General features: G+C 50.0%; 2 protein-coding genes across 8 annotated transcripts in view; one reads left to right on the plus strand and one right to left on the minus strand.

Annotated features, from left to right (window-relative positions):
- Positions 1-24,587, minus strand: part of Parp10 (poly(ADP-ribose) polymerase family member 10) — a 31,564-nt gene that overhangs the window by 4,550 nt on the left and 2,427 nt on the right. For 2 of the 3 annotated variants that reach the window (XM_031347054.1, XM_031347075.1), the window contains exons 1-9: positions 5,686-5,774; positions 5,408-5,586; positions 5,076-5,330; positions 4,755-4,991; positions 3,935-4,674; positions 3,607-3,828; positions 3,441-3,513; positions 2,581-3,222; positions 2,350-2,483 (exon numbers count right to left, since the gene is read on the minus strand). In XM_031347054.1, the coding sequence (XP_031202914.1) occupies positions 2,350-2,483; positions 2,581-3,222; positions 3,441-3,513; positions 3,607-3,828; positions 3,935-4,674; positions 4,755-4,991; positions 5,076-5,330; positions 5,408-5,579 (2,475 nt within the window). In that variant the 5' untranslated portion in view covers positions 5,580-5,586; positions 5,686-5,774. Of the gene's footprint in view, positions 1-2,349; positions 2,484-2,580; positions 3,223-3,440; positions 3,514-3,606; positions 3,829-3,934; positions 4,675-4,754; positions 4,992-5,075; positions 5,331-5,407; positions 5,587-5,685; positions 5,775-24,587 lie in introns of those variants that run through there. The other variant, XM_031347064.1, reaches the window with a different exon arrangement.
- On the plus strand, positions 9,419-12,623 carry Grina (glutamate ionotropic receptor NMDA type subunit associated protein 1). 5 transcript variants are annotated; one of them, XM_031347184.1, is made up of 8 exons: positions 9,419-9,584; positions 10,327-10,432; positions 10,553-10,888; positions 10,969-11,078; positions 11,159-11,359; positions 11,482-11,610; positions 11,706-11,849; positions 11,936-12,623. In XM_031347184.1, exons 3-8 carry the CDS (start codon positions 10,576-10,578, stop codon positions 12,083-12,085), a joined length of 1,047 nt encoding a protein of 348 aa, XP_031203044.1. In that variant the 5' UTR covers positions 9,419-9,584; positions 10,327-10,432; positions 10,553-10,575; the 3' UTR covers positions 12,086-12,623. The 5 variants fall into 5 exon arrangements, with proteins under 5 accessions (XP_031203044.1, XP_031203051.1, XP_031203077.1 ...); XM_031347195.1 differs by lacking the exon at positions 9,419-9,584 and adding an exon at positions 9,678-9,741; XM_031347191.1 differs by lacking the exon at positions 10,327-10,432.

A 24,587-nucleotide genomic window follows, 5' to 3' on the forward strand; every position in this document is an offset into this window, starting at 1 on the left:
GATTTGAACTCAGGACCTTTGGAAGAGCAGTCAGTGCTCTTAACCGCTGAGCCATCTCTCCAGCCCTGTTTTCTTGGTTTTTAGGGACACGGTTTCTCTGTGTACCCTTGGCTGTCCTGGAACTCGCTCTGTAGACCAGGCCGGCCTCGAACTCAGAGATCCGCCTGCCTCTGCTTTCTGAGTGCTGGGATTAAAGGCCTGTGCTCCCACCACCCAGCAAACTCCCACTGTCTTAACAAATATGGTTACATTTACCTGGTTGTGATGCAGGGGTAGGTATTTTTTTTTTCCTTATCAACATGGAGACTATAAGGTGAAGTTGGTTTATGCACCCTAACTACCTAGTATATATGTTGTAAATGCCCAAATTATGAGACTGTAGGAGAAAGAGATGATAGAAAAAGAAAGAAAACCCATTCTACTCCTCTGTGTATAACTACACAAGCAAAAAAAAAAAGTCTCTAAAGTAATAACAGGAAAAAAAAAACCCACAAATGTGCCATCTCGAGTGCTAGGCATACTTCCTAGGAGGTTCAAGGAAACAAATATTACTAACAAAACCAGCAATCTATGAACAGAGGGATGGCAGCCGCTACAGTCTGGGGAAGACCAGAAGTTCTGCATTTCCAGATGTCTCTATGTGAAGACTGGGGCTGCGAGCCCCACCCACAACTTTTGGCAACAAGAGTGGAGAGCACCTTGCCCAGTCTTACCACACAGTAACAACTCCCTTGTCAAATGTACATGCGTGCACTGTAGCTGCCTTCAGACACACCAGAAGAGGGCATCAGATCCTATTATAGATGGTCGTGAGCCACATGTGGTTGCTGGGAATTGAACTCAGGACCTCTGGAAGAGCAGCCAGTGCTCTTAACCGCTGAGTCATCTCTCCAGCCCTCCCCTGTCCTTTCTACCTATTTATGGCCATCCCTCTTTAGCCTCATCTACCAGCGCATCCAGTCTTCTGGGTGAAAAGGCTGTCGGCCATCATGTTCTCTCATCTAGCTGACTGTCCATCTCCTTAGCATACTTCCAGGGATGTCTCTGTTGTCACTCCCTGCATGTTCTTTGTTCCCTTGTCACGGTAGCAGACTAGCCTGACATTTCCTCTCTTCTTCCCAGCCATTTATTTATTATTTTATTTATTTTTGTATTTTGAGAAATAACCTCACTATATAACTCTGGCTGGACTAGAACTCACTGTGTAGACCATGCTGGCCTCAAACTCACAGATCCACCTGCTCTTTTTTCTGCCTGGAATGCTCCCCGTTCCTTCCTTGGTACTAGCTTGTTTTTTGTCCATGTTCATCATTGCCAAATCTAGAAGAATACAGGAGGAGTAGCCACTATAAAAATATACAACACATATATGTATTCATATTTTTCTCCTACTAACCTGTATCTCTAGCTACACACACACACACACACACACACACACACACACACAAATGAGTATTATTTTATTTACACAAAGAGAAGGTGGGACTAGCCCTTTGCCAGAATGGCCTCTGTTGGAAACAGAAAGCCCCCGCCCCCCATACGCACAAGAACAAGAAGAGTAATCCTCACATTGGCCACCAGATGGTATCAACTGTGGCACAGACCGTCCTACAATCCCCAGTAGAGAGCCTCACTCAGGCAGGCCTATCAGATGCCTAGTCCCTATACCCTTCTGTTTATCTTCCTCAGATTCCAAATGTTCTCTGGGCAAAGAAGGGGTGCATATCCATTTTAGGGAACAGAGGAACCTTGAGCGAATGAAGTCCTGAGTAGATGTGTGTTGCTGACACGAGCGAGCCTTGTCAAGGACCCCAGAACCTTACAAAGCCTTCTACCTATGAAAGTTCAGAGGCATGGCAAAGTCTTCCTCTTGTCCAATTGTGAATGTTGATAGTGTGTGCAGAAAAATGTCCACCATAGCCTTCTCCACTAGAATATTTGTTGCTCAAAGACTACTCCCAACAGAGATTTGCCAAACCTGCCTTCTCAATCCACAAATCCTCATTTATCTGTATATAATAACCCTGCCTCCTTGTGCAGCTGCATGCAATAACTCCACCTCCTGGTCCACTCTATATGATAAAGGCATTCAGCTTCTGAGGTGCTGCAGTTTCTCCATCTAAGAGCCCAGACCCCATCCCAGCATTCTGTGCAACCCTGTTTGTCTTTTCTTCACTTTCTCTGTGCCCCCAGTCATGTCCAAGTCCCTGGAACCAGACATGGATACTGCGACCCATTCTATCAGCTTTCAACAGATCCACTTTAAGCAGCTTTTGGTCAACTGACCCTAATATAATGAAAAGTTCTGTACATAGGGCACAAGGCCAGCAACATAGGACGTGAACTCACTCGAACAATACAGATCCTGCTGTGGGCAGCATCCAGGGTGTTATAGAAAGCGCGCACCACATCTTGGAACTCCTCGGAGTTCTCTTCCAGTGCCTCCAGCCTGCCCAAGGGTTCTTTCAGCCCCTGCTCGGACACTGCCACACAGGAAGAGAAGATATCAGGGCCATGTCTTCAGCACTAGCTTAAAAGTTAATTCATTCCACCCTTCCCAAGTCCAAGGTACAGACTCACAGTTGGTCTTTGAGGCTTCCAAAGGTAAGGTCAAATTCTGGTCCCAGGAGCCAACAAGCAGAGCAGCTAAGTGTCGAGCTGCACGGGCAGGCTGGACCCCAAAGCCACGGAGGACAACTCGGTCACCATGGAAGATAACACTCACATCATGACACCTCTCCAGACGAGCTCCAAGCTCTGCGGGCAGCATACGCCCTTGGAGACTCACTGTCTCCTCCTGAAGGTGTACCTCCAAGGCATCTGATAATGCCTGGTTCAGTTCATCCACATCCTGCTCAAAGGATGTGTGCACCACCAGCTGGGCCCCACCCCCAATGTCCTCACCCAGAGGCTCTTCTGCTTCTAACAGGGAGAGGGCCATGGCTCGCCTTAGTGCATTAGCCTCCTGCTGATCGGCCACCTGGCTTTGAGACTCCAAGGACCGGTGGATAGCCAGTTGCAGGGTGGCTTCTTCTTCTAACTGCCCAGGTGCCCCAGTGCTAAGGGCCACAGACTCCTCCCCAGCCTCAAATATAGGGATTTCCTCCTCCTGCTCTAGAACAGTCTCTTCTGGTTCTCCAGATTTCTCCTTTTGCATCTCCAGAGACACCCTGTCCTCCCCATGTAGGCCCTCCAGGGTAGCCAGCAGCTCCCGGATGTTCTCTAAAGGCAAAAGAAGGCCACAGGTCAAGGGTTGGGCCCAGCCAGAGGGCTGATGATAAACAATAGGGTGAATTGGAATAGATATAAAAAGATGGAGATCATATTTGTGGATACAGGGTAGGCCAAAAGGAGGTCAGTGAACAAGTGATAGTGCAGGGCAGGGAAGGGATTGTTAAGAAAAGACCACAGGACATACTAGGGCTCCCTAGGAGTCCTACCCAATCTCACGTTCTCCTGATCGATGCCTGTATTGTGGCCAGGGAGGAGTTGGAGGGCCTCAGTGGGATCTGTCTGTGGGAAGAGGATGTCAGGGTCACAGCAGAGGAGCAGAGGAGGCATCTAGGTCTGACGTGAAAAAAAGGACAAAGGTAGAACCTATCTTACCCTTTCAGGGTCTATGTCCAGGGTAGCGCTGGCCAGATGTTCTGTCCCAAAGACACACTGGAACTGAGCCTCCAGTCTACGAAGAAGGTGCTGCCCCTCCACACCCAGCAGGAACCTGGCACTGCCTGGGTACTTCATGTTCAGCATGTGACAGCTAACGCTGCCCAGCAGACTCTGAAGCAACTCTTGGGCTGCCTGGCAGGGGGCCTTGGCTCCATAAAGCTGCAGGACCATAAGGAGGACAGATCATGTTTTCAGAGCACAGGAAAAGTACCTGGACCCCAGTAAGAGAAGAGGCAAAGTTGAGGGGACCCTGAGGGTCACTCACCCGAAAGCCAGTCACATCCGTTCCTTCAAGTGGGAAAAGGGCAACATCTTCCAGGCTGGCAAGGAGGTCCTCATAATAAAGCTGCAGGAAGCGCACAGCCCCTGGCTCCACTGATATCACCATTTCCACCAGGCCCTCTTGCTTCTGCATCTCCCCATACCCAGGGCTCTCCAGCCCCATCTCTACAGACTCCATAACCATCCCCAATAGACCCATTGGCCCCTCCTGCCCTGGTGAGCCTGTGACAACTTCTCCCAGGCCCTCCTGCTCTTGAACACCCATTGAGTCTGAGGCCATGGGCCCTACTTGCTCTGGGAGCTCTGAAAAGCTTTCTACTGGATTGACTGAGCTTATAGACCCCATAATCCCCTGGTTTATGAAACCGGTCTGCTCTGGAGATCCCATTGTTCCCAGATTTATAGACTCTTCTTGCTCCAGAGACCTTACAGATCCTGAGTCAGTTGGCATGGCTTGTCCTGGATCTCCGACAGAACCTGCCCTTAGAAGGGTTTCTGATTGTCCTGGTGCCTCCCCAGAGCCCACAGCCATAGTCAGAACCCCAGCCAGCCCTCTAGCTTCTGTAGAGTCATGATCAGTGACTCCAGAGTCTTGCATAGTTGAATGATCCCCACCACTGATGCCCTCAGCAAGCGCCTCTGGCTCTAAGACATCATAGTGGGGGACGAGGCTCAACTCAGAGCCCTGTAACCAGTGTTTCTGCTTCAGCACCCGTTCAGCCACTGAAGGAAGAGAAAAGACAGAAAGCACACTAAGTTTCTAGTACAGAGGAAGGGTTCTCCTCGTTTCAGACCCCACTTACCCTGCCATTGCTGAAAGGAGATAACAGTGCCCAGCTGCCCAGGCAGGCTGCGCAGACCCTCCAAGGGTCCCCCACCACTGCGACGCTCATTTTCCAGGTAGAGCTCCAGCAATAACAGGTCCACAGGAGCAGCACTGTCCACCACACGTACTGCTTGGGTCTGGGGCACCCAGGCCAAGGACACAGTGGCTCCATTCAGGGGCAGATTTCGGGCCTGTTCGACCAGGGCACAGACCTCTGTGGGCAGTATATGAATCAACTCAGGTACCCTCCTTAACTAGAAGCTGTGCCCCCGCCCCCTGCCTCTCACCTGCCTCTTACCTGCCTCAGAAAGGGGCATGGATAACTGGACCAGGGCACAGTCCTGCCGAGGACTGGCCAGGGCATGGCAAGTCTGCACGGGGTGCCCTGCAGCACCCAGCAAGGCCTGAACATGTTGCTCCAGGCTCAGAGGTGAAGTGCCAGGTGGCAGTTGTTGGAGAAGCACACGTTCAGGGGCTCGTGGTGGGGCTGGCCTCAGGTTCAGTCGGACACCGTGTAGTCGGTGCTCTGCCTGGGCTAAGACCCTCTGTGCATCTGTGAGCAGAGATGAGGTGTCAGAGATAGCAAAGCTTTGGGGCACCCAGGCAACCTCATGAGGTCAACCTCCTCACCTGCAGGATCTTGAAAGACGAGGACACCCCCACAGCCAAGTCTCTGCCAGCTCAGCAGAGGTCCTCCACCAGAGCGACGGTGGTTTTCAAAGTACAGGGTAAGCAGCTCATCTGGTATTTCAGGGGGCAGTCCCCGGAGTTCCAAGGCTGCTCCGGCCTCCACCTCTGCCATCACAATCCTGGGGTGCAACACAATGGAAATGGAAGGGGGCCATTCTCTCCACCTGTTCAACCCTCTCACTCTTAGCTGCCCCCCAACACCCCATATTTATACTTACCCCTGCTGTCCCAGGCCAGTCAGTTAGGCTAGGCCTGCTGTCCTTTCCAGGCAGAAGGCCTGAGGTAGGAAAGCAAAAGTGAAACTGACTGGGGAAAGGAGAGAGGGAGGAGCTAAGCCAGAAACTGTAAGTAGTTCAGGAGCTTCCTCTCCTGCTTCAGCCTTAACCCTCAGTCCAAAAGGAAATTCTAAGGACTTTTCTTGCAGACCACCCACCAGCCTTTTGACTAGCGGGGTGGACAGATGTCCCCTAGACTTTCCTCTTCTTTCTTGGCTTCTCTTTGTGGTTCATCGCCCTCCCTATGAGATGCTTGAGGTACTATCACACTGTCAGCCCCCTACTCCCCCAACCCCCCACCCCAAGAATCTCTAGGCTTCCGTGCCCTGGATCCTAGACATGAGCAACGCTGAACTTGTAGGCTGGCCCCTGGCTGGGGCTGGCTCTTAGAAACCTTCAAACCCAGAGGATAACCAGCCTTGCTTCTGAGTGCTGAGGGTGAGGGTGAGCAGTTCCACCCTTCACTCCCAAAAATCTCATACTAGGTGACAAGTTAAAAAAAAAAAAAAAAGCCCTTGCTGCCAAGCCTGTCAAACTGAGCTTGGATCCCTGGGTTTCATATGACGGAGAAGAGAACTGATTCCTGCAAGTTTTCTACATTGTGTGCCACAGCATGGCAGGTGCACGCATAAACACAAACAAACGTGACTATTTAAAAGTGTAAAGCTCAGATCATAACACAGCTCCTCTCTTGTGATTTCCTTCAGCCTGCATCTGCCTAGTCCTCTCTATATTCCTTGCTCATCACTGTTGCCCCAGATGTAGCCACTATGCTGACGTGCCTTTCTGCCACTGATCCTTACACCGAAGGGGAGCTGGAGTCACAGACAGGACCCAGAGGGCCAGGCCTCACACTTAAGCTTTGCCTTTATTATTTATTTACTTATTTTTATTTTTAATACTGGGTATCACTCTGTAACCCAGACTTCCTGAAACTTGCTATGCAGGCTGGACTGGTTTTGAACTTGAAGGGATTCTTCTGCCTCAGTCTCCTGAATGGTGGAGCTATAGGCGTGGACAACCATGCCCAGAGATCAGGTTGTGCCTTTAGAAGTCACTTTCTTGTCCACCCCCATAGCCTGCTTGCTTCTTTCATCTCTGAGGCTGTAACTACTGCTGCTCTCTACCCACACCTTCCAGTCAGGCCAGCTCGACCTCTGCTGTTCTTCCAAAGGATCCTGGGTTTTCACCCAGTCTATATGTCTAACCCTGTAGTCGGTGAATCTCCATGATCTCCCTCTCCCCACAATCGAGAGCCTCCAAGCCTTGTTGAAGGACCTTGCTACCCTTTATCCTTCTCTGCCACTCCCACTATGGCCCCTCCACGGAGCTGACAGGGGACCAGTGGCTGCTACAAATCCCAGAGCCAATGACAGTGAAAGCTGAAGTCTAATTGTCCCCAGTTCCTATCCCTCTAATCCCTTTTCATACATGATACCCGGATGTTTATTTGGCTCCAACCTCCCAGTCCTCAGCTCTTGTCTAAACCATCTCTAACTCCAAATGACCTAGCCTTGCCCACAGAGCCACATGGGACTGTCTCCTTCTCCATGATTTCCCTCACCCAGCCCTTAGTGACAGCTTTAACATGGAGCTAAAACCTTAAAAGACCTCTGAGTTGTCCAGGCTCCTTCTGAGACCCTATAGTCAACTTTGTGTTTGTTGTTTTCTTAAAGGGCCCACTAATTAGTTATATGAGAGTCTGTTTCTACTAAAACCTGTCCCGTCTGTTCTATGCTTTCTTCTTACAGGACTTAATCACCCTCTGGCACACTGTACTTTTACTTAGATAAATGCATGCTATAGAGGGCCTGCCACAGGTGAGGATGCATGAAAACAGTTCACGTCACTGCCATTGTTAAATGTTCAGGAATTTCTGTGAACTGGATGTTAAACGATAATGTCTTCTCTGCTGGTTAGTTTTAACGTCAAGTTGATACCTAGAAACATCTGGGAAGAGAGTCTTAGAGTGGCATAGAACAGGTTGGCCTGTGGACATGTCTAGGAGGGATTTTCTGGTTAACTGAGGGTGGACTATCCACCCTGAATGTGTGTAACACCATTTCTCTGGACTGTACAAGAAAGCTAACCAAGAGCAGGCAAGCCAACAGCATGGTCTACTGCTCTTGGCTGTGCGTGTGAAATGACTAGCACTCTGAGTTCTTGCCTTGACTTGACGGAAATTCCAGAACTGTGACCTGTTGTGAGCCAAATACAACATTCCTCCCCTGTGCTGCTTTTTTAAATCAGGGTGTTTTTCACAGCAACAGGACACATCTAGAATTTGTCAGTAACCATGGTGGACATGTTTATACCAGGAGCACGTGCAGAAGCTATGGATCAAGGACATACCTTCACTGTTAAACAGCACTTTGTGGATACAGGAGAGAACTTTTTCCCAACCTTACTATAAGGGCTCAGAGTGGCCATACACCAAGAACCAGAAGAAAACTGGAATGTCCTCAAGATACTAAGGGCCAGGAGACTACCCAAGGGAAAATTTTGAAGCACTCCCCTCCCCATCCCACCCCCAACTGAGGCAGGGAGTTGGCCCCACCTCCTGACAAGATTATTTTGAGGCAAGTGACAGGAGTATGGAGAGAATGGAACAATTAAGCAATTAAGTCTCTTGGTCTGGAATGGGTGTGTATAAAATGAATGCTATGCTTTTGTTGTTTTTCAGGACAGGGTCTCATTATGCAGTGCTGGCTTGGCTCTCCTGGAACTCATTCTGTAGACCAGGCTGGCCTCACACTCAAGAGATCCATCTGCCTCTGTCTCAAGGCATGCACCACCCCCACCCAGTTGTGAATGCTGTTTTTTTGTTTGTTTTTGTTTTTTGAGACAGAGTTTCTCTGTATAGCCTTGGCTGTCCTGGAACTCACTCTGTAGACCAGGCTGGCCTTGAACTCAGAAATCTGCCTGCCTCTGCCTTCCAAGTGCTGCACCACCACTGCCAGGTGTTTTAAAGTAAATACGTGTCTGGGTGCAGAAGCTTGTGTTTGTAAGTGTAGTTGGAAAGCTGAGGCAGGAGGACTGCCACAAGTTTGAGGTCGGCCTGGGTTGCATAGTGAGTTCCAAGCCGGCTGTAATTACAGACTGAGACCTGTCTCAAAACGAAAAGCCAAGGACGAAATCCTTAGAGGCTTCATTAAATCTTTTTTTTTCCTTTTTTCTTTTTTTTGTCTTGTTTTGTTTGTTTGTTGTTGTTGTTGTTTGTTTTGTTTTTTGGTTTGTTTTTTTTTTTTTCGAGACAGGGTTTCTCTGTGTAGCTCTGGCTGTCCTGGAACTCACTCTGTAGACCAGGCTAGCCTCGAACTCAGAAATCCGCCTGCTTCTGCCTCCTAAGTGCTGGGATTAAAGGCGTGCGCCACCACTTCCCGGCAGTAAATCCTAGATTTAGGAATTGACTCCCTGAATCCATCAATAGAGAGCCCCATAAGCCTCCCGAAGTTGTTAGCCCCCAGGCCAGACACCAACTAACTCTGGTCAGAAAGCGCAGGGCTTCAGGACTCTGACCTAGGATGCCTACAGACAATAGCAGACTGCCCAGGCAAGCTGGGCCAAGCAGTTTCTGTAGGCTCAGAAGCACCCGGACAGGTCAAAACATTTGCCTTACATCAAGGCCCCGCCCCGCCCCGCCCCGCGACCCCACCCCATCACAAGGCCCCGCCCCGTTACAAGGCCCGCCCAGTCACAAGGCTCTTCTGCGTCTTCCAAGCCGCAGGCGCAGGCCCAAGCAATCCAGCCGCCCAGCGGGTGCAGGTGCGGACGCACCGGCCATCACCGCGCGCGGCTGCGCAGCGGGCACCGTAGACACCGGTCTCTGGCTCCCGGGAGCGGTGAGTCCCCCGACCAATCCCAAGAGTGTATTGCCGCGGCAGCCCCCGTGCCAGTCGACCATCCCCTCCCTGTGTTACTGAGCGCGGCCGCCTCGGGTCAGTTGGTTCGGACAAGACTCGCGGCCCGCTCGCCCAGGGACTGGTGGCATCATTGGGGGTGGGGAGCTCTGGCGGCCCTGAGCAAGAGGGAGGGGGCGGCGCGCTGTAGCGGCCCAGACCCGAGGCCCAGCGACCCCCAACCCGACAAGAGGACCCATCCACCCTTGGGGCGCATTTTGTGGCCACCGCCCCCTCCTCCGTCATCCCCGTCCCCGCTTTGTTCCCTTGAACGCCCTCTGGTCGCTTCCATCCCCCACACACCCCCGCACCCCGCTGTTCCTGGCGTACCCTACTAGCAGACACCTTAGCAGCCAATACAGGCCTGCATTCAGTACCCGGAGCTAGGGACATTAGGCCCTGTGCTTGTAAGAGGAGGGTCAGGGTTCCCGCTGGTCACAGATGGCCTGGGGATTTCCTCGGATAGAAATAGCCGCTAGCGCTGGCCCCTTCAAGCTGCTTAATGGGAGGGATAGGAAGGGGAGGGCCAGGGCACACCCCCACGCCTCTCTAGCCACTGCGCCGTGCCTCTAGACCTTTCGTCGCTGAGCTCTGACCCGAAAGACCCGCAGCGGTGAGAAGGCATCTCCCAAGCTCCAAGCTGAGGCTGACAGCCATCACTCTTCCTCCCATCCCCCACCCCCAGGTCGATCTAGAGGAGCCCCTTCCAAAGGGGTCCACATCGGTCTCCTGCGCCCCACCCAACTCTCCCAGCCTCCTTGTTCTGTGGCTGCCTACAGCTCTGTACAAAGGTCATGGCCAGTTGTTTGGTTTTTTTGTTTTGTTTTTGTTTTTCCCCTTGGTTCTGCAGCAGGTATGGCTGTCACTGGTTTCAGTCTCTCAGAGCTAACTGTTCTCTTTTTCTCCTCTAGGGGCAGCCACAGAACCCGAGGCCATGTCCCATGAAAAGAGTTTCTTGGTGTCTGGGGACAGCTATCCTCCCCCAAACCCTGGCTATCCTGTGGGGCCCCAAGCCCCTATGCCTCCCTATGTTCAGCCTCCCTACCCTGGGGCCCCATACCCACAGGCCCCTTTCCAGCCCTCTCCCTATGGTCAGCCAGGGTATCCCCATGGTCCCAGCCCCTATCCACAAGGTGGTTACCCTCAAGGACCCTACCCTCAAGGGGGCTACCCACAGGGGCCATACCCACAGAGCCCCTTCCCCCCCAACCCCTATGGACAGCCACCACCCTTCCAGGACCCTGGCTGTAAGTGTAGGGAAAGGTAGGGGCAGGGGCAGGGATTCAAGTGCCCTCGAGGGACACTGACCCAGCTTCTGTGTCCCCAGCGCCTCAGCATGGGAACTACCAGGAGGAAGGGCCTCCATCCTACTATGATAACCAGGACTTCCCCGCTGTCAACTGGGACAAGAGCATTCGCCAGGCCTTCATCAGAAAGGTTGGGCCTGGCAAGTGTGTGGGCTGGGGGGAGCCTCAGGGAGGCAGCCGAGGTGGGGCTCTGATTGGTTCCTTCCCCAGGTGTTCCTGGTGCTGACTCTGCAGCTGCTGGTGACCCTGTCGACCGTGGCCGTTTTCACTTTTGTTGGGGAAGTGAAGGGTTTTGTCCGGAAGAATGTCTGGACCTACTATGTCTCCTACGCCATCTTCTTCATCTCCCTCATTGTCCTCAGCTGTTGTGGGGACTTCCGGAGAAAGCATCCGTGGAACCTCGTTGCTCTGGTAATTGCCAATCCTGAGCCCAGTTCCCCTAAGCCTGTGGAACTGGAAAGGGAGGGAGGTACACAGGGTTGGACCAAGAGCAGCTCCACACACCCAAGGCCCCCTGTGATCCTCTTCTGCAGTCGATCCTGACCGTCAGCTTGTCCTACATGGTGGGCATGATAGCCAGCTTTTACAACACGGAGGCCGTCATTATGGCTGTGGGCATCACCACCGCTGTCTGCTTCACGGTGGTCATCTTCTCCATGCAGGTGAGGAGACCTAAGACAGGACAGTTGTCCCAGAGTCCTCAGCATCCACAGTCTCACCTCCCTCCTCCCTCCCTCGCTCTCTCCCTTCCTCCCAGACCCGCTATGACTTCACCTCGTGCATGGGTGTGCTCCTGGTGAGTGTGGTGGTGCTCTTCATCTTTGCCATACTCTGCATCTTCATCCGGAACCGCATCCTGGAGATTGTATATGCCTCTCTGGGCGCTCTGCTCTTCACCTGCGTGAGTGAGGGTGTTGGGAGGCCTTTCCTGGGATACTGGGGTGAGTGAATAAGCTGTTGAATACCGACCGTGTCTTTACCCACTAGTTCCTGGCAGTGGACACCCAGCTGCTCCTGGGGAACAAGCAGCTGTCCCTGAGCCCAGAAGAATATGTGTTTGCGGCCCTGAATCTGTACACGGACATCATCAACATCTTCCTATATATTCTCACCATCATTGGCCGTGCCAAGGAGTAGAACAAGCCCCAGCTCAGGTGGCGTGGTTGGCTCAGACCCATGCCCCTGGCATGACAATGCCATCTGTGCTTCCCTCTCTCTGGTCCCCAGGCATGGCCTGGAGCAGAGGGAGCCCCTCTCGCCCTCGTGTATGTACACTGCAAATACTTAACGTTTGGACCCTCTATGGCCACAGCATGGCCCCCTTTATCCCTTTTGCCCTTGCCAAGGGGTGACAGGGCTGCATTTCTGTGCCACCTTCTGTCCACTCATTGTTGCATGAGCCCTGTCTGCCAGCCCATCCCAGGGTCTGGGATCAACACCAGGTCCCAGGGGAGAAGGATCCTACCAAGGGGTGAGGGTGCACGTCTTCCCTCCTGTCCCAGCTCCCCTGGCATAGAGTACCCGTGTCCCCTCCCCACCCTGCCTTCTGAGGGGCATGCAGGGTGGGGTCTCATTCTTGCGCTGAGCCCCAAGAGCGGAGGATGGTATGCTGCAGGGGAGGAGGCTCTCATGCTGCCATTGTTAAAATGCCAATAAAAGGGTATCTTCTGCTCTCTGCTGCTTGTCCCTCTTCACCACCACTTCCTCCAGGAGGCCTGGAAGGGCTTCAGCATCCCCGCTGCCCTGGCTGATGGTAAGTTCTGGGCAGGCATTGACAACAGTGGTTAATGACAGGAGCTAATCCAATATGCCGCTACTTCTTTCCTTGCTGTCTTTCCAGCTGCATTTTAAGATATGCACTGAGATCTGGACTGATGGGCAGGGCTCCTGAGGCACGGGCACAGTACATGGGTGTATTTAATTTAATTAACTCGCATCAGTTCCTCATGTGCGCCACAAAGCTACCCAGTGCCCGCAATTACCTCTGCTGTGGCCTATGCCAAGCCACAAGCATCCTCCCCCAAACCTGGGGTTTCTATGTTATCTCCCCAGGCAAGATGTGGCCACCTCCTCCTCTATTCTATCTCATTCCTTCTCCAGCCAGCCCTAGATTCCTCAAGACCCTAGGTCTACAAACCAGACTGCTAGATGTGAGCTAAGGATCCCATGACCCACCTACCTAAGACCCATCTTAATCCTGGTGCCTTCAGGATTAAGCCAGTATTCCTCATCCTGGCAACAGGCTCTGCCAACTGCCCTGCTGCCTTCCCACTCTCATCCCTAGCCCTGACCTCAGACAAACTGAATCAAGAGGTTTCTCCTAGATGGTCTATTCTTATAGCCCCTCTGCCGGGGGTGGGGTAAGGGGAGGAGGAGCAAGAGGAGGTGATTGCTGCTAGGAACCCTTTCCTGGAGTCTGCCTTACTTTTAACAGCTAACCTTCATCATTTGGTAACACAGGATGGCAAAGCCACTCCCCCCCCCACCTCCTTTTTGGCATCCCTTTGAGCAGATGCAGTTCCTCATCTAGAGTATTGTGGCAAGTTCTGTAAACATGTTGTCTAGTAGAATTATCAACCTAAAGGTTTGGGGTTATTGCTCAATGACTAAGAACTTGCCCAACAGCTTGCTTAGGCATGTGCTCAACTCCTGACACGAGCTCACAGATCCAGAGGAAAGAGGCCATTCGCACTGTTAAAATGTTAGGCAAGATGGCAAAGTGAGGAAGGGCAGTGTTTCCTCAGAAAAATCCCAGAAAACTTAGTTGGGGAAGGGGCTTTCTGTGAAGCTGGAGGAGGTAAAGGCCAAACAGAGAGGACTTGAAAATGTCCTATAGTGAGAAATGCTCAGCAAGAACTACTGGGTTTGTTTTCAAGCAGATACGTCCCAAGAGAAACTAGAGATCTCTAGCAAGAACGGATGCAGAGAGCAGCAAGCAGGCTTCTGAGACGTATTAGGACTACGAGCAAATCATTCCTCCAGCACACGAGGTTGACTGGAAGGGCCAGGCTCGGGGAGGTTTCTCTCGCTGAAAATAAAACAGAAACCAAGCATCAAGATAGGTGGCAGACAAGAGAATCTGTAGACGCTTGCAGGCCGCTTGCAGGCCCTCTAGCCTGGAGGATGCAGCACTTAACAACAAAGGGACCCCATCTCAAAGCGAAAGGCAAGGACAGACACCCAGTATGTCCGCTGACCTACATACACACAACACAGCATGCACATGCACACATAGCACATGAAAATATTTTTTTAAAAAGCTCAAAGTTGATGCATGTAATTGAATAGAATCAAGTATAAGATAATGTTGGTGTTTGAGTGAGGAAGAAAAGTACTTTCCAATGCTTGGGATCTGTCCTGTCCTATCTGTGAGGTTTCAGTGTAGCTAGGAGCTGTGCTGGCACCCACAGATAGAGACACCAGGGTTGCTAGGAGCTGGTCTGGCCCCCACAGATAGAGGCTTGATGTTCTGTTTTAACAGTTTCACAAAACATTGACAGCAGATCAGGTAGCACTGTTACCATGATGGGTCAAAAACAAACAAACAAACAAAAAACCCAAGACCCTTCTTAACCATAGCTAAACAGAAAAAACATAGGAATTGTTCAAGTTGTAGGAAGGACCAAGCTGTATTCTCTCCATGTCTATGGTTCAAGAATTACCCAAGCTTCCATAGGTAGTGGCCCACTTGGTCAAACCATAGATGTGCCCAAGAGAACACTGACAGGGTCTACTAGACTAAGGCCAAAGACTTATTTGCATAAGTAATAATTACACCTTGTTTTCAAGATTAAACAATACAGGCATTTATGGGAAAAAATATGTTCACCTCTTTACCTCAGAGCAACATTACCATTGCTGCCACCTGTTGCAAAGCATAGTAAGGGGTTAATTCTAGACTCCAGCTCCTTGAGGCCAGCTCAGATCCCCTACACACCCCCTCTGGCTCATCAGGGCTACTGATCAGCATCTTGAGGTTGAAAACCTCTTCAGAGCAGGATCTATGATCTGAATTTTACACAGAGCCCAGCATCTAGTGCAGAGCCTGGCACACCATGTGTCAATCAATGAATTGGTAGAATGAATGAAATTAACACAGCATGAGCTACACAAGCACCACCTGCCTCAGGACAAATGACAAGGTGGTCTTTGGCTGACCATCAGCATCAGTGGGCCGTGTCTCAGCCATAAAAGGAGTAAAACTGAGGCCCTGGTAGGTAGCACAAAGTCATTTTCTTGGAAAGCGCCCCATAGGGAGAGGAGAGAGTGCAAGGGAGAAAGATGGACTGGGCAAGGGAGTCAAAGCTGAGGGTAGCCTACCGTAGATCGGAAGCTCAAATGTCTGAAGCATATTGGGCAGGCAACAATGGCTCTGAAATGGTTTGGGCAGAGGTGGGAAAACTGTCGACCCTGTAGTGGCGCAGGCAGGGAGGACCAGCACTCAGGGATGGGAGGAGGTCAGAAGTGAGGAGATTCGATGGAGATCTGGCATCAGCCCTGCAGGCCAAATTGGCCCCCTTTTTAGTGGGATCCAGGTGCTACTCTCCAGGTCACCAGGGCCTGTTCTGGCACCCAATCATTCCTCAGGTGCTACTCTGTCTCAGGCTTTGCAGTCCCTGTAAGCACCCTGACCTCTGGAAGTGCTTCATCAGCCACGCCCTCTCCCTCAACACTGCTGCTTCTAACCAGAAGGCCCCTGTGCTCTTATTCTCTTTCGTATCACCCTGGCTTGTGTTTCATCACCTTCCAGTAGTTGCCTGGTTCTGGGATAACTCTGGCATCAGGCTCAAGCCTTCCTCTTGTTCCCAAATATCATCATGACTTCTGGGCAATTACACTCTAGCTTTTGACCATGTCTCAGAGCTAGCTCGTCTCTCCTGTCACATGATCGTCACCTAGACAGGCAGCCTGTGAGAAAATAGTTGCAGCTGTGTAATTGACAGACTAGAGTAGACTAGAATTCACATTTGGGATCTTCGGGAGAAAGTTCTGGTAAGCGCTCCAACTAGAGGAAGAGGTGAGGCAGCCAAAACCATAACCCAGGCTCCACCCATCTCTGCCCAAACAGTTATGGGAAATTAGTCCACTCCCTGTGCCTGGCAGTGGGAAAGGGAATTCCTTTTTTTTTTTTTTTTTTTTTTTTTTTTTTTTTTTTTTTTTTGAGACAGGGTTTCTATGTGTAGCCCTAGCTGTCCTGGAACTCACTCTGTAGACCAGGCTGGGCTTGAACTCAGAAATCCACCTGCCTATGCCTCCCAAGTGCTGGGATTAAAGGCATGCACCACCACAGCCCGGCCCTTTTTTTTTTTTTTTAAGAAAAAAAAAAAGATAATGTCACTTCTGTCGTTTCCTTAAACTTACTAGGTATTTCAAATTATAGGATTGCCTGGCTAACAACCAAGAGAAAGTCAAACGACAGAAACAGACCTAGAGGTGATTCAAAACTGGAGAGAGAACAAGAGAGCAATTCCTAGAGTAACTAAAAATAGCCTGACCGTATGACCCAGTTACAGAGTATAATAATAAAAGATCAAGTGATAAGAACCTAGTCATTTTATAGACATTAAATGGTAAAGAAATACATCAACTGTACAAAAAATTATATTTACCATGAAAAAGACCTATAGTTTGCTTGTGGAAGTGGGCTCTTTCAAAGTGAGCTACCTGAAATCTGGTGAAAAGATGTAACACCAGGTGTAGGTTGCTTGGGAGACAGCCAAGGTGTGTGTCGCTGCTGTGCCCTTATGGGGTTGTGGTTTGTTTTCATATAACTTTTACTTTATTTATGTGTATGAGTGTTTTGCCTGCATGTATGGATGTATACCACATATGTGTATATATCGATACATGCAGGCCTACATGGAGACCAAAAGAGGGTGTCAGATCCTCTAGAACTGAAGTTATAAACATGTAAGCTAGCATGTGGGTGCTCAAATGGAACTGGGGTCCTCTGCAAAAGCATAAAGGGCTCTTAGCTGCTGAGCCATCTCTACAGCCCTTCTCATAATGTTTCTGGTGGACAAAACATAACATTTGCTTCCGGTTCCAATTGTTCCCAAATATATCAATAGTGCTGAAACCAGTTCGCGTCCCAAAACATGCCAGCAAAATTGTTTGGTGACTTACTCCTTTAATCAGCTTTTCCAAAAAATGCAAACAGACAAGGTTATTTCTATTTATCCCTATCATAAAGTATAGAAAAGTGTCTAAGGACCCAAAGGACTGAAAAAAACAGACCCCCATCTGAACTACAGTCACCACTGTAGGAGGTGGGGTTACCCCTAGGGGTGGGACCAAGGGCTGACCAGAGCAGAGTTTGAGAGTTGATTGGCTAAAGCAGGTGTCCATCATTCCCTACCAATGAACTCTTAAAGTGTTTGCCAGAGAGACAAACTCCTCCCAAAGTTCTAGGAAGTGGTTTTGGAAAGATCTTTTTGACTTTGTTGAAATCTATCAGAGATTAATTCCCAGGTCACCGCAGGAAGAAGCCAGGCTTCCTCAGGGCAACATCTGCCTCTGGGATCTGACTGCAGCCCAGCTAGGGACACATGACCTGGCAAGGCTTGCCTGCAGCCTAAGGTCAAGACAAGGAGGAGGCCTTCGCAGCTACAGTATAGGGTGGCAGTGTTACATACAGGGTAGACTTCGGTCGGTCCTGTGCCTGTCCTCCTGTCTGAGATTCAGCTCCTTATCCTGAATCAAAATAAGCTAGTGTGGATCGTGCATCTCCAGACACTTCAGCTGCCCTTCCCCACCAGCCCAGGGAGGCTGGTCAAGAACCCAGGTCTGTATTCATTATTTAGGGTTCATTTAAATTCACCATTTATGGCTGTCTCTTTAGATAGCCACGTGTAGGTGCTGTGAACCCCACTCACTGAGAAGGAATCCAGTCTGAGGTGACCTCACACTCCCAGAGGGACATGGCCAGTAAAATGCTGGGTTGCATGTAAACACCACTCCTCTCAGACTGTCACTGAGTCACTCTTCTGTTGCTGTGAAGAGACACCGTGACCAAGGCAACTCTTATAAAAGAAAGCATTTAATTGGGGCTGGCTTACAGTTTCAGAGGTTCAGTCCTTTGTCATCATGGAGAGGGGTTAGGGGGATGGCAGCATGTAGGCAGACAGGTGCTGGAGAAGTAGCAGAGAGTTCTACGTTCAGATCCACAGGCAGCAGGGAGAACCAACCACGGATCCTGGCCTTGGCTTCTGGTAAACTCAAAGCTCACCCACAGAGACACACTTCCTCTAACAAGGCCACACCTAATCCTTTTGAAATAAATGTTGCTTCCTGATGTCTAAGGATTAAGATACCAGAGTCTACTGGTGCTGTTCTTACTCAAACCACCCCAGGCAGCTGCCGATTCCCTCTGGTTACAGAGATTCCTGATGAAAACTGCCTCTAAAGGACTTGTTACAAATGGGCTGAGATAGGAGTTGGAGAGAGGGTCATTCACCCAGAAGCAGGCTAGCTGGACCTCGCCCTCCTTATCTGTCTCGGCTTCCTGGGTTCAGACAGTGTGTCTGAGGCGCCAGACAGGCCTACTACTAGAGTGCTGGAGGAACAAACTGAAGGGGATGCAGGCTCATGTGACTTGGGGAAGGGCACACCACCCAGGTCAAGGAAACAGGGTGAGGAGCAGTGAGAGCGCTCAGGAAAGGGACTGGCACGCAAAGGGGTGCAATTTCAAGAGGCTTGGACTTCACTCTAGGGCTAGGAGAGATGACAGTGCTTAGTGCCAGGTAGAGTTCACTTGATACTCCACAGAATGGCCAAGAGCCTTCGGAAGGGACAGTAATGGATATCCAAGGGACCTAACCTAGGACTCTCCAGCACCCCAGTGCCCCCAGTCAGAATAAGAGCAGCCAGTTCCTTCACTCCAAATCCTCTGACCCTCCTACCCATGTGTGAAAGACAATGTACTTCTATCAGCCCACAGACTGCCATTCCCTGATTTGTATTTCCTTTTCCTGCGGCCATTCTTGAATCATCTCGTGGGCCTCCTTGAAGAGCTTCAAAAGCAGACCAAGCCTGGGTCTTTATACCGTTACTACCTTAGTTTGAAAAGTTTTGTCTTTTTTTTTTTTTTTTAATGTTATTTATGTAGACTGGGTCTCACTGTGTAACCCTGGCTAGTCTAGTTTGGAACTCTCTATGTAGACTTGGTTGGCCTTAAACTCACAGAATCTGCTTCGGTCTCCTGAGTGCCAGGATTGGAATTAAAAACGTGCGGCACCTCACCCAGCCTCTGCTTTCGTTTTTTCGTTTTTGTATTTGTCTTTTGGTTTGGTTGTTTTTGTTTTGTTTTGAGACAGGGTTTCTCTGTGGAGCTTTGGCTGTTAGAGCAGGACAGCTTTGAACTTGGAGATCTACCTGCTTCTGCCTCCTGAGTGCTGGGTTAAAGGCATGCAACACCACCTCCCGTCTTTAAAAAACTTGAAATCACATTTTTATTTGTTTTGTGTTTTGGAGTGGTACACAGATGCTGCTGTAGACTGGTAGACGTCAGAGAACACCCACCACAGTCAGCTCTCTCTTCGCCATGTGAATCCTGGGAATCTAATGCTGTCAGGCTTCGTGGGAGGGGCTCTTACTGTCCGACATCTCACAACTCAGTTTTGTCTTTTTTCAATTTACCTACCACCTTCAGCTCTCCTGCCAAGCACTATCTTACTAGGGAAGCCATTGCAAGTCCTCCATCAGCCGTCTCCCGTTTTCCCCTTTTCTGGTCTTGTCTCTGCTCATGATGTATAATCTTGTCTGCCATATCTTTTTACGGGACCACCATCCCTCCTCCTGCTAGGAGGTTGGTCCTATGGCAGCCAGGACTTTGCTGTGCTCCCTGTTCTGTAGGAATTGGGTCTCATGGCTGCTGTGGAGAATTTTCTAAGCACCGTCCTTTCTGCAGCCACAGACTAGCAGTACTGCTGCCTGCTTCTGAGGAACAAATAGGCTATCGCATGGAAACTGTCACGTAGCCCACAGTTACCTAGCCATGACTAGCTCTTAGTTCTCAGGCCATGGATTGGGAAGATGGCTCCATCGGATTGGACCTGAGTTCAAATCCTGAAAATCCACATAGAAAGCAGGACATGGTTACTTATATACAGAATGTGACCCCAGCAGTATCTGGAGCAGAACCAGGAGGATCACTGGGGCTCAGGTTCAGCACACATCCTGTTAGGGTTTCTATTGGTGCAATAAAGTGTTGTGAACAGGTTGAAGAGGTGGCTTAGCGGTTAAGAGCGCTGGTTGCTCTTCCAGAGGTCCTCAGTTCAGTTCCCAGCACTCACATGGTGGCTTACAACCATCTGTAAGGAGATCTGATTCCCTCTTCTAGTGTGCATTAAGACAGAGTACTCATATATGTAAAGTAAATAAATCTTTAAAAAAAAAAGTAAACAAAACAAAACAAACAAACAAAAAACCCCACCGTGAACAAAAGAAACTTGGAGGGGAAAGGTTTTATTTTAGCTTACACCTTGAAGTCCACATCTGGGGAAATCAGGGCAGGAACCTGAAAGCGGGAATTGATGCAGAAGCCATGGAGGGGTGATGCTTACTGGCTTGCTCTTCATGGCTTGCTCAGTCTGCTTTGTTATACACCCTTGGGACCTGTTATACACACTGGGGAGACACCCCCACATAAATCACTAGTCAATAAAATGTACCTCAGGCTTGCTCATTGGGGGAAGCTGGTGGGAGTACTTTCTCAAGTGGCGAATTCTTTTTCCAGGTGACTCAAGAGTGTGGTAAGTTGACAAAAAAAAAAAACTAGCCAACACGTCAAGACACCTTATCTCAAGTGACTAAGGTGGAGAGAGTTAGAGAACATCCAAAGTCTGACACCACAGTCTTCATCCCTCCCTCATCTCTACACTCACACCACCACACCCACATCCTCTGCAGAGGTAAATAAAAAACATGTCAGGCCTGTCTAACATCTGTGCTCTTTTCTCTTCCCCCAGCCAGGCTGGGGGAGTATTACAAGCAGGGAATTGGGCTAGGGAGCTCAAGGGTCCCATGAGCTTCTGGAGGCGAGGCCACATAAGCAGTTCCTGCAGTATAAACAGAGGGAGAATGAGACTTCAGATGCCTGGCTGCTCACTGATTACCCCCAGAACACATCATGTGCCTGGAGCTGGCAGGTTCCAGATCGACAGTTTAATGAGGTAATGTGTTTCCGGCTGAGAGTGCTGCTGCTCTATCCCCATTACCTTATCTAGTGCTCCCACGAACAGCAAGAGCAAGGATGTTCTCATCCCTACATCAACATGAAGAGATGGAGGCCTGGAGAAAGTGGGGAACTGGCCCAGACCCACAGCACTTAACTCAGGGATCAGGCATGGATCCAAGCACTGCTGCTGAAGGGAGAGCAATGCGCCTGATGGGAATGGACCAGTTTAAGACACTTCCCCTCCCCGCCCACCCGTCCCCAGAGGCAGCACACAGGCTGAGTTCTGAAGGGGTAATGACAGGAAGACAGACAGAGACAGCAGCATGGACCTGAGGTTGGCCGTCCTGGAGTTTGCTGTGGACTGAAAGTTTATGTACCCTCAAAATTCATATGTTGAAATCCTAGCCCCAAAGTAATGGTATGGGGGGGATGATTAAGACTCAAGAGGCTGAGGCAGGAGGATTATGATTTCAAGGCCAACCTGGAATACATATTATATATAATGTACATTATTTATATTTATATATCATATATGTGTATGTGTGTATATGTGTGTATATATATATTTTTTCCTCTGTCTCAAAAAAAAAAATGAAAAAGGGAGCCAGTAGTCTTGCTCCCTCCTTCTTTCTCCACTTATGGGGACACAGGAGAATATGACTATTATCAGCATGCTAGGAAGGGGTCCTAACAGAAATTTAAGTCTTCCTGCCAGGCGGTGGTGGCGCACGCCTTTAATCCCAACACTTGGGAGGCAGAGGCAGGCGGATTTCTGAGTTCAAGGCCAGCCTGGTCTACAGAGTGAGTTCCAGGATAGCCAAGGCTACACAGAGAAACCTTGTCTCAAAAAAACAAAAACAAAAACAAAAAAACAAAAAAAAAAGAACGTAGGTGTTCCAGGACCTTGGTCATCTGTCATGCTACCCTTTAGAACTGTGATCTGCTGTGCAGCAAAGACACAGCCTGAGCTTCTGGAACCCCAGCCCAGTTCTTCCAGCAGGTCTCTGCCAGCCTGCTCTACCTGGTGGACAGGATTGAGCATGGCACCCTGCTGGCTTTCCAGAGCTGATCCTCCCTGCTTTGGCAGCTCTTGAACCAGCAATGAGGGCATTTTCAAGCCTCCACAGCCTCGGAGAGCCTCCTGGTCTTTGTTCTTGGGCCAGCCCTTCCACAAGAGCTAATCTTGAGGATGCGGTCCAGGTCTTATACCCCCAGATCTCTGCTTCTAGCCAAGAACTCTGAAGCTTTTCTTACCTTTCTTGGTGTTCTGAGATAGGGTTGCTTTTTAGCCCTGGCTGTCCTAGACCAGGCTGGCCTCCAACTCACAGAGATCCAACTGCCTCTGCCTCCAGAGTGCTGGGATTAAGGGCATACACCGCCATAGATTTTCACTAAGGCCTTTCTTCCTAGCCATGAGCCTTGCATAGATAAATAGATGCCCTGACCTCTCCTGAACACCATCTGCCTTCCCAAGATCACACAACTCAGTATACAGAGCTCACAGGTATAATCCCCACATTCAGGAGGCAGGAGGATTGCTTTAAGTTTGATGCTATTCTGGACTGCATAGTGAGTTCCAAACCAGCCAGGGCTACAGGATGAGACACGGCTGTCAAGAAAATCTTTAAAAACAAAAAAACAAAACAGAGCACCTAGCTAATGCCTTGTCTAGTCTGTCAGTCAACACACAGCCCTCCCCACCAGCTGCTGCCCTTCTGTCGTGCCAGACCCACCTCTAGCTTGCCAACCTTCAACCAAAGAGGGGTAAATAAGGAAGTCTCTGGAGCATGGCACATACAGGGCAGACTGCCAGCATAGCACTCTTGACAAAGAGACTGTCCAGGTGGTGGTACTGCACTCCTTTAATCCCAGGACTTGGGAGGCAGAGGCAAGCAGATCTCTGTGAGTTTGAGTTCAGCCTGGTCTACAGAGCAAGTGCTAGGACAGCCAAAACTACAGAGAGAAGCCCTGTCTTGGAAAAAAAAAAAAGCCACGGTAAGAATTTGCACTAGAAGCCGGATGGTGGCTGCGCACACCTTTGATCTGTACTTGGGAAGCAGAGGCAGGCAGATTTCTGAGTTCGAGGCCAGCCTGGTCTACAGAGTGAGTTCCAGGACAGCCAGGGCTACACAGAGAAACCCTGTCTCGAAACAAAACAAAACAAAACAACAACAACAACAACAACAAAGATTTTGCACTAGAGGGGTGAGGAAACGGCTTCGTTAGAGACCTGTGTTGTGGCACTCCATGCAGATGCCCTGTCAGAAGTCTGCTGAACCCCTCAGTTACTAAATCCCCTGTCAGTGTCTGGTGGAAGAAACTGGTCAGGACTCCAGAACTGTGCTTCCAGAGTATAATTTTCCAGGAGGCAAATGAGAGTTCTCTGATTGGCCATTTTGAAGATAGCCAATCAGTATGTAAATCATACCAAAGGTAAAGTGATTATGCTATACGATCTCCACCCAGGCTGCACAGCACACCTGTGGAGAATGTGGTGTAGAATCCAGTAAGGCAGGGCATGATGGCACTTGCTGGCAGTCCCAGAACTTGGGAGGTGTAGGAGGAAGATGAGGAATTAAAAATCGTCCTTGGTTACACTAAACCTGAGACGAGTCTCCAAACGTAATAGACCATGGGCTTATTCAAGACCCCGTCTCAAACAAACAAGTTGCTAGTTGCTAGTTTTTGCACACTGCCAAAATTCACACACTGACCAGAGGAAATCTTTGTCTATTCTGAGCCCCACCATCACCTGCCCCTGGGGCTGGGGGTGTGTGTGCAGGGGAGGGGGGATGGCTTTGACAAGAGCAGAGTATGGTGGGACACACATTCAATCCCAGCACCTGGGAGACAGGGACAGGTGGATTTCTGTGAGTTTGAGGTCAATCTGGTTTACAGGCCAGGCCAGTCAAGGTTTTAAAGTGAGACCCTGTTTCAAAAACAAAAACAAAACAGCACCAATAAACACAATGAATGGGGGCGGGGTGGTATCTGAAAGGAACAAATCCCTCCCAGAATAGACAGATCCTTCCCAGAACCCCACCCCCCACCCCCATCAACAGGATGTGAATACATGCTGGCAGACTACAGAGTTATAAGCAACTACTTCAGGCGGGATCAAAGTGGTTGCGTGGCCAGCCTTGGTACTCTTGCCTTGTCCATGTGTAGTGCAGTAGGTGGCAGCTTCTCAGGGGATGCCTCCCAGCATATCGTAGTCCATCCAACGGGAGGGGAAGGAGGTCAAAGGTAAAAGAGGGTAGGAGCAGGCTCCAAGACACCCCCCAGTTCCTTAGCAAATTTATGTTTTGAAAGGGGAAAAAAAGATTCAGCAAGTTTGCTGAAGCTGCAAAAATTCCAAGCCAAGAGGGGAGCAGAGATCCCTGAGGGATCGCCAAGCTGGAATGCTGAACTGAATCTAATAAGGCAAATGTGAATGGGGACAAACTGCGCAAACCCAGTGAC

Source organism: Mastomys coucha, unplaced genomic scaffold (assembly GCF_008632895.1).
Source record: "Mastomys coucha isolate ucsf_1 unplaced genomic scaffold, UCSF_Mcou_1 pScaffold11, whole genome shotgun sequence".
Lineage (NCBI taxonomy): Eukaryota > Metazoa > Chordata > Mammalia > Rodentia > Muridae > Mastomys > Mastomys coucha.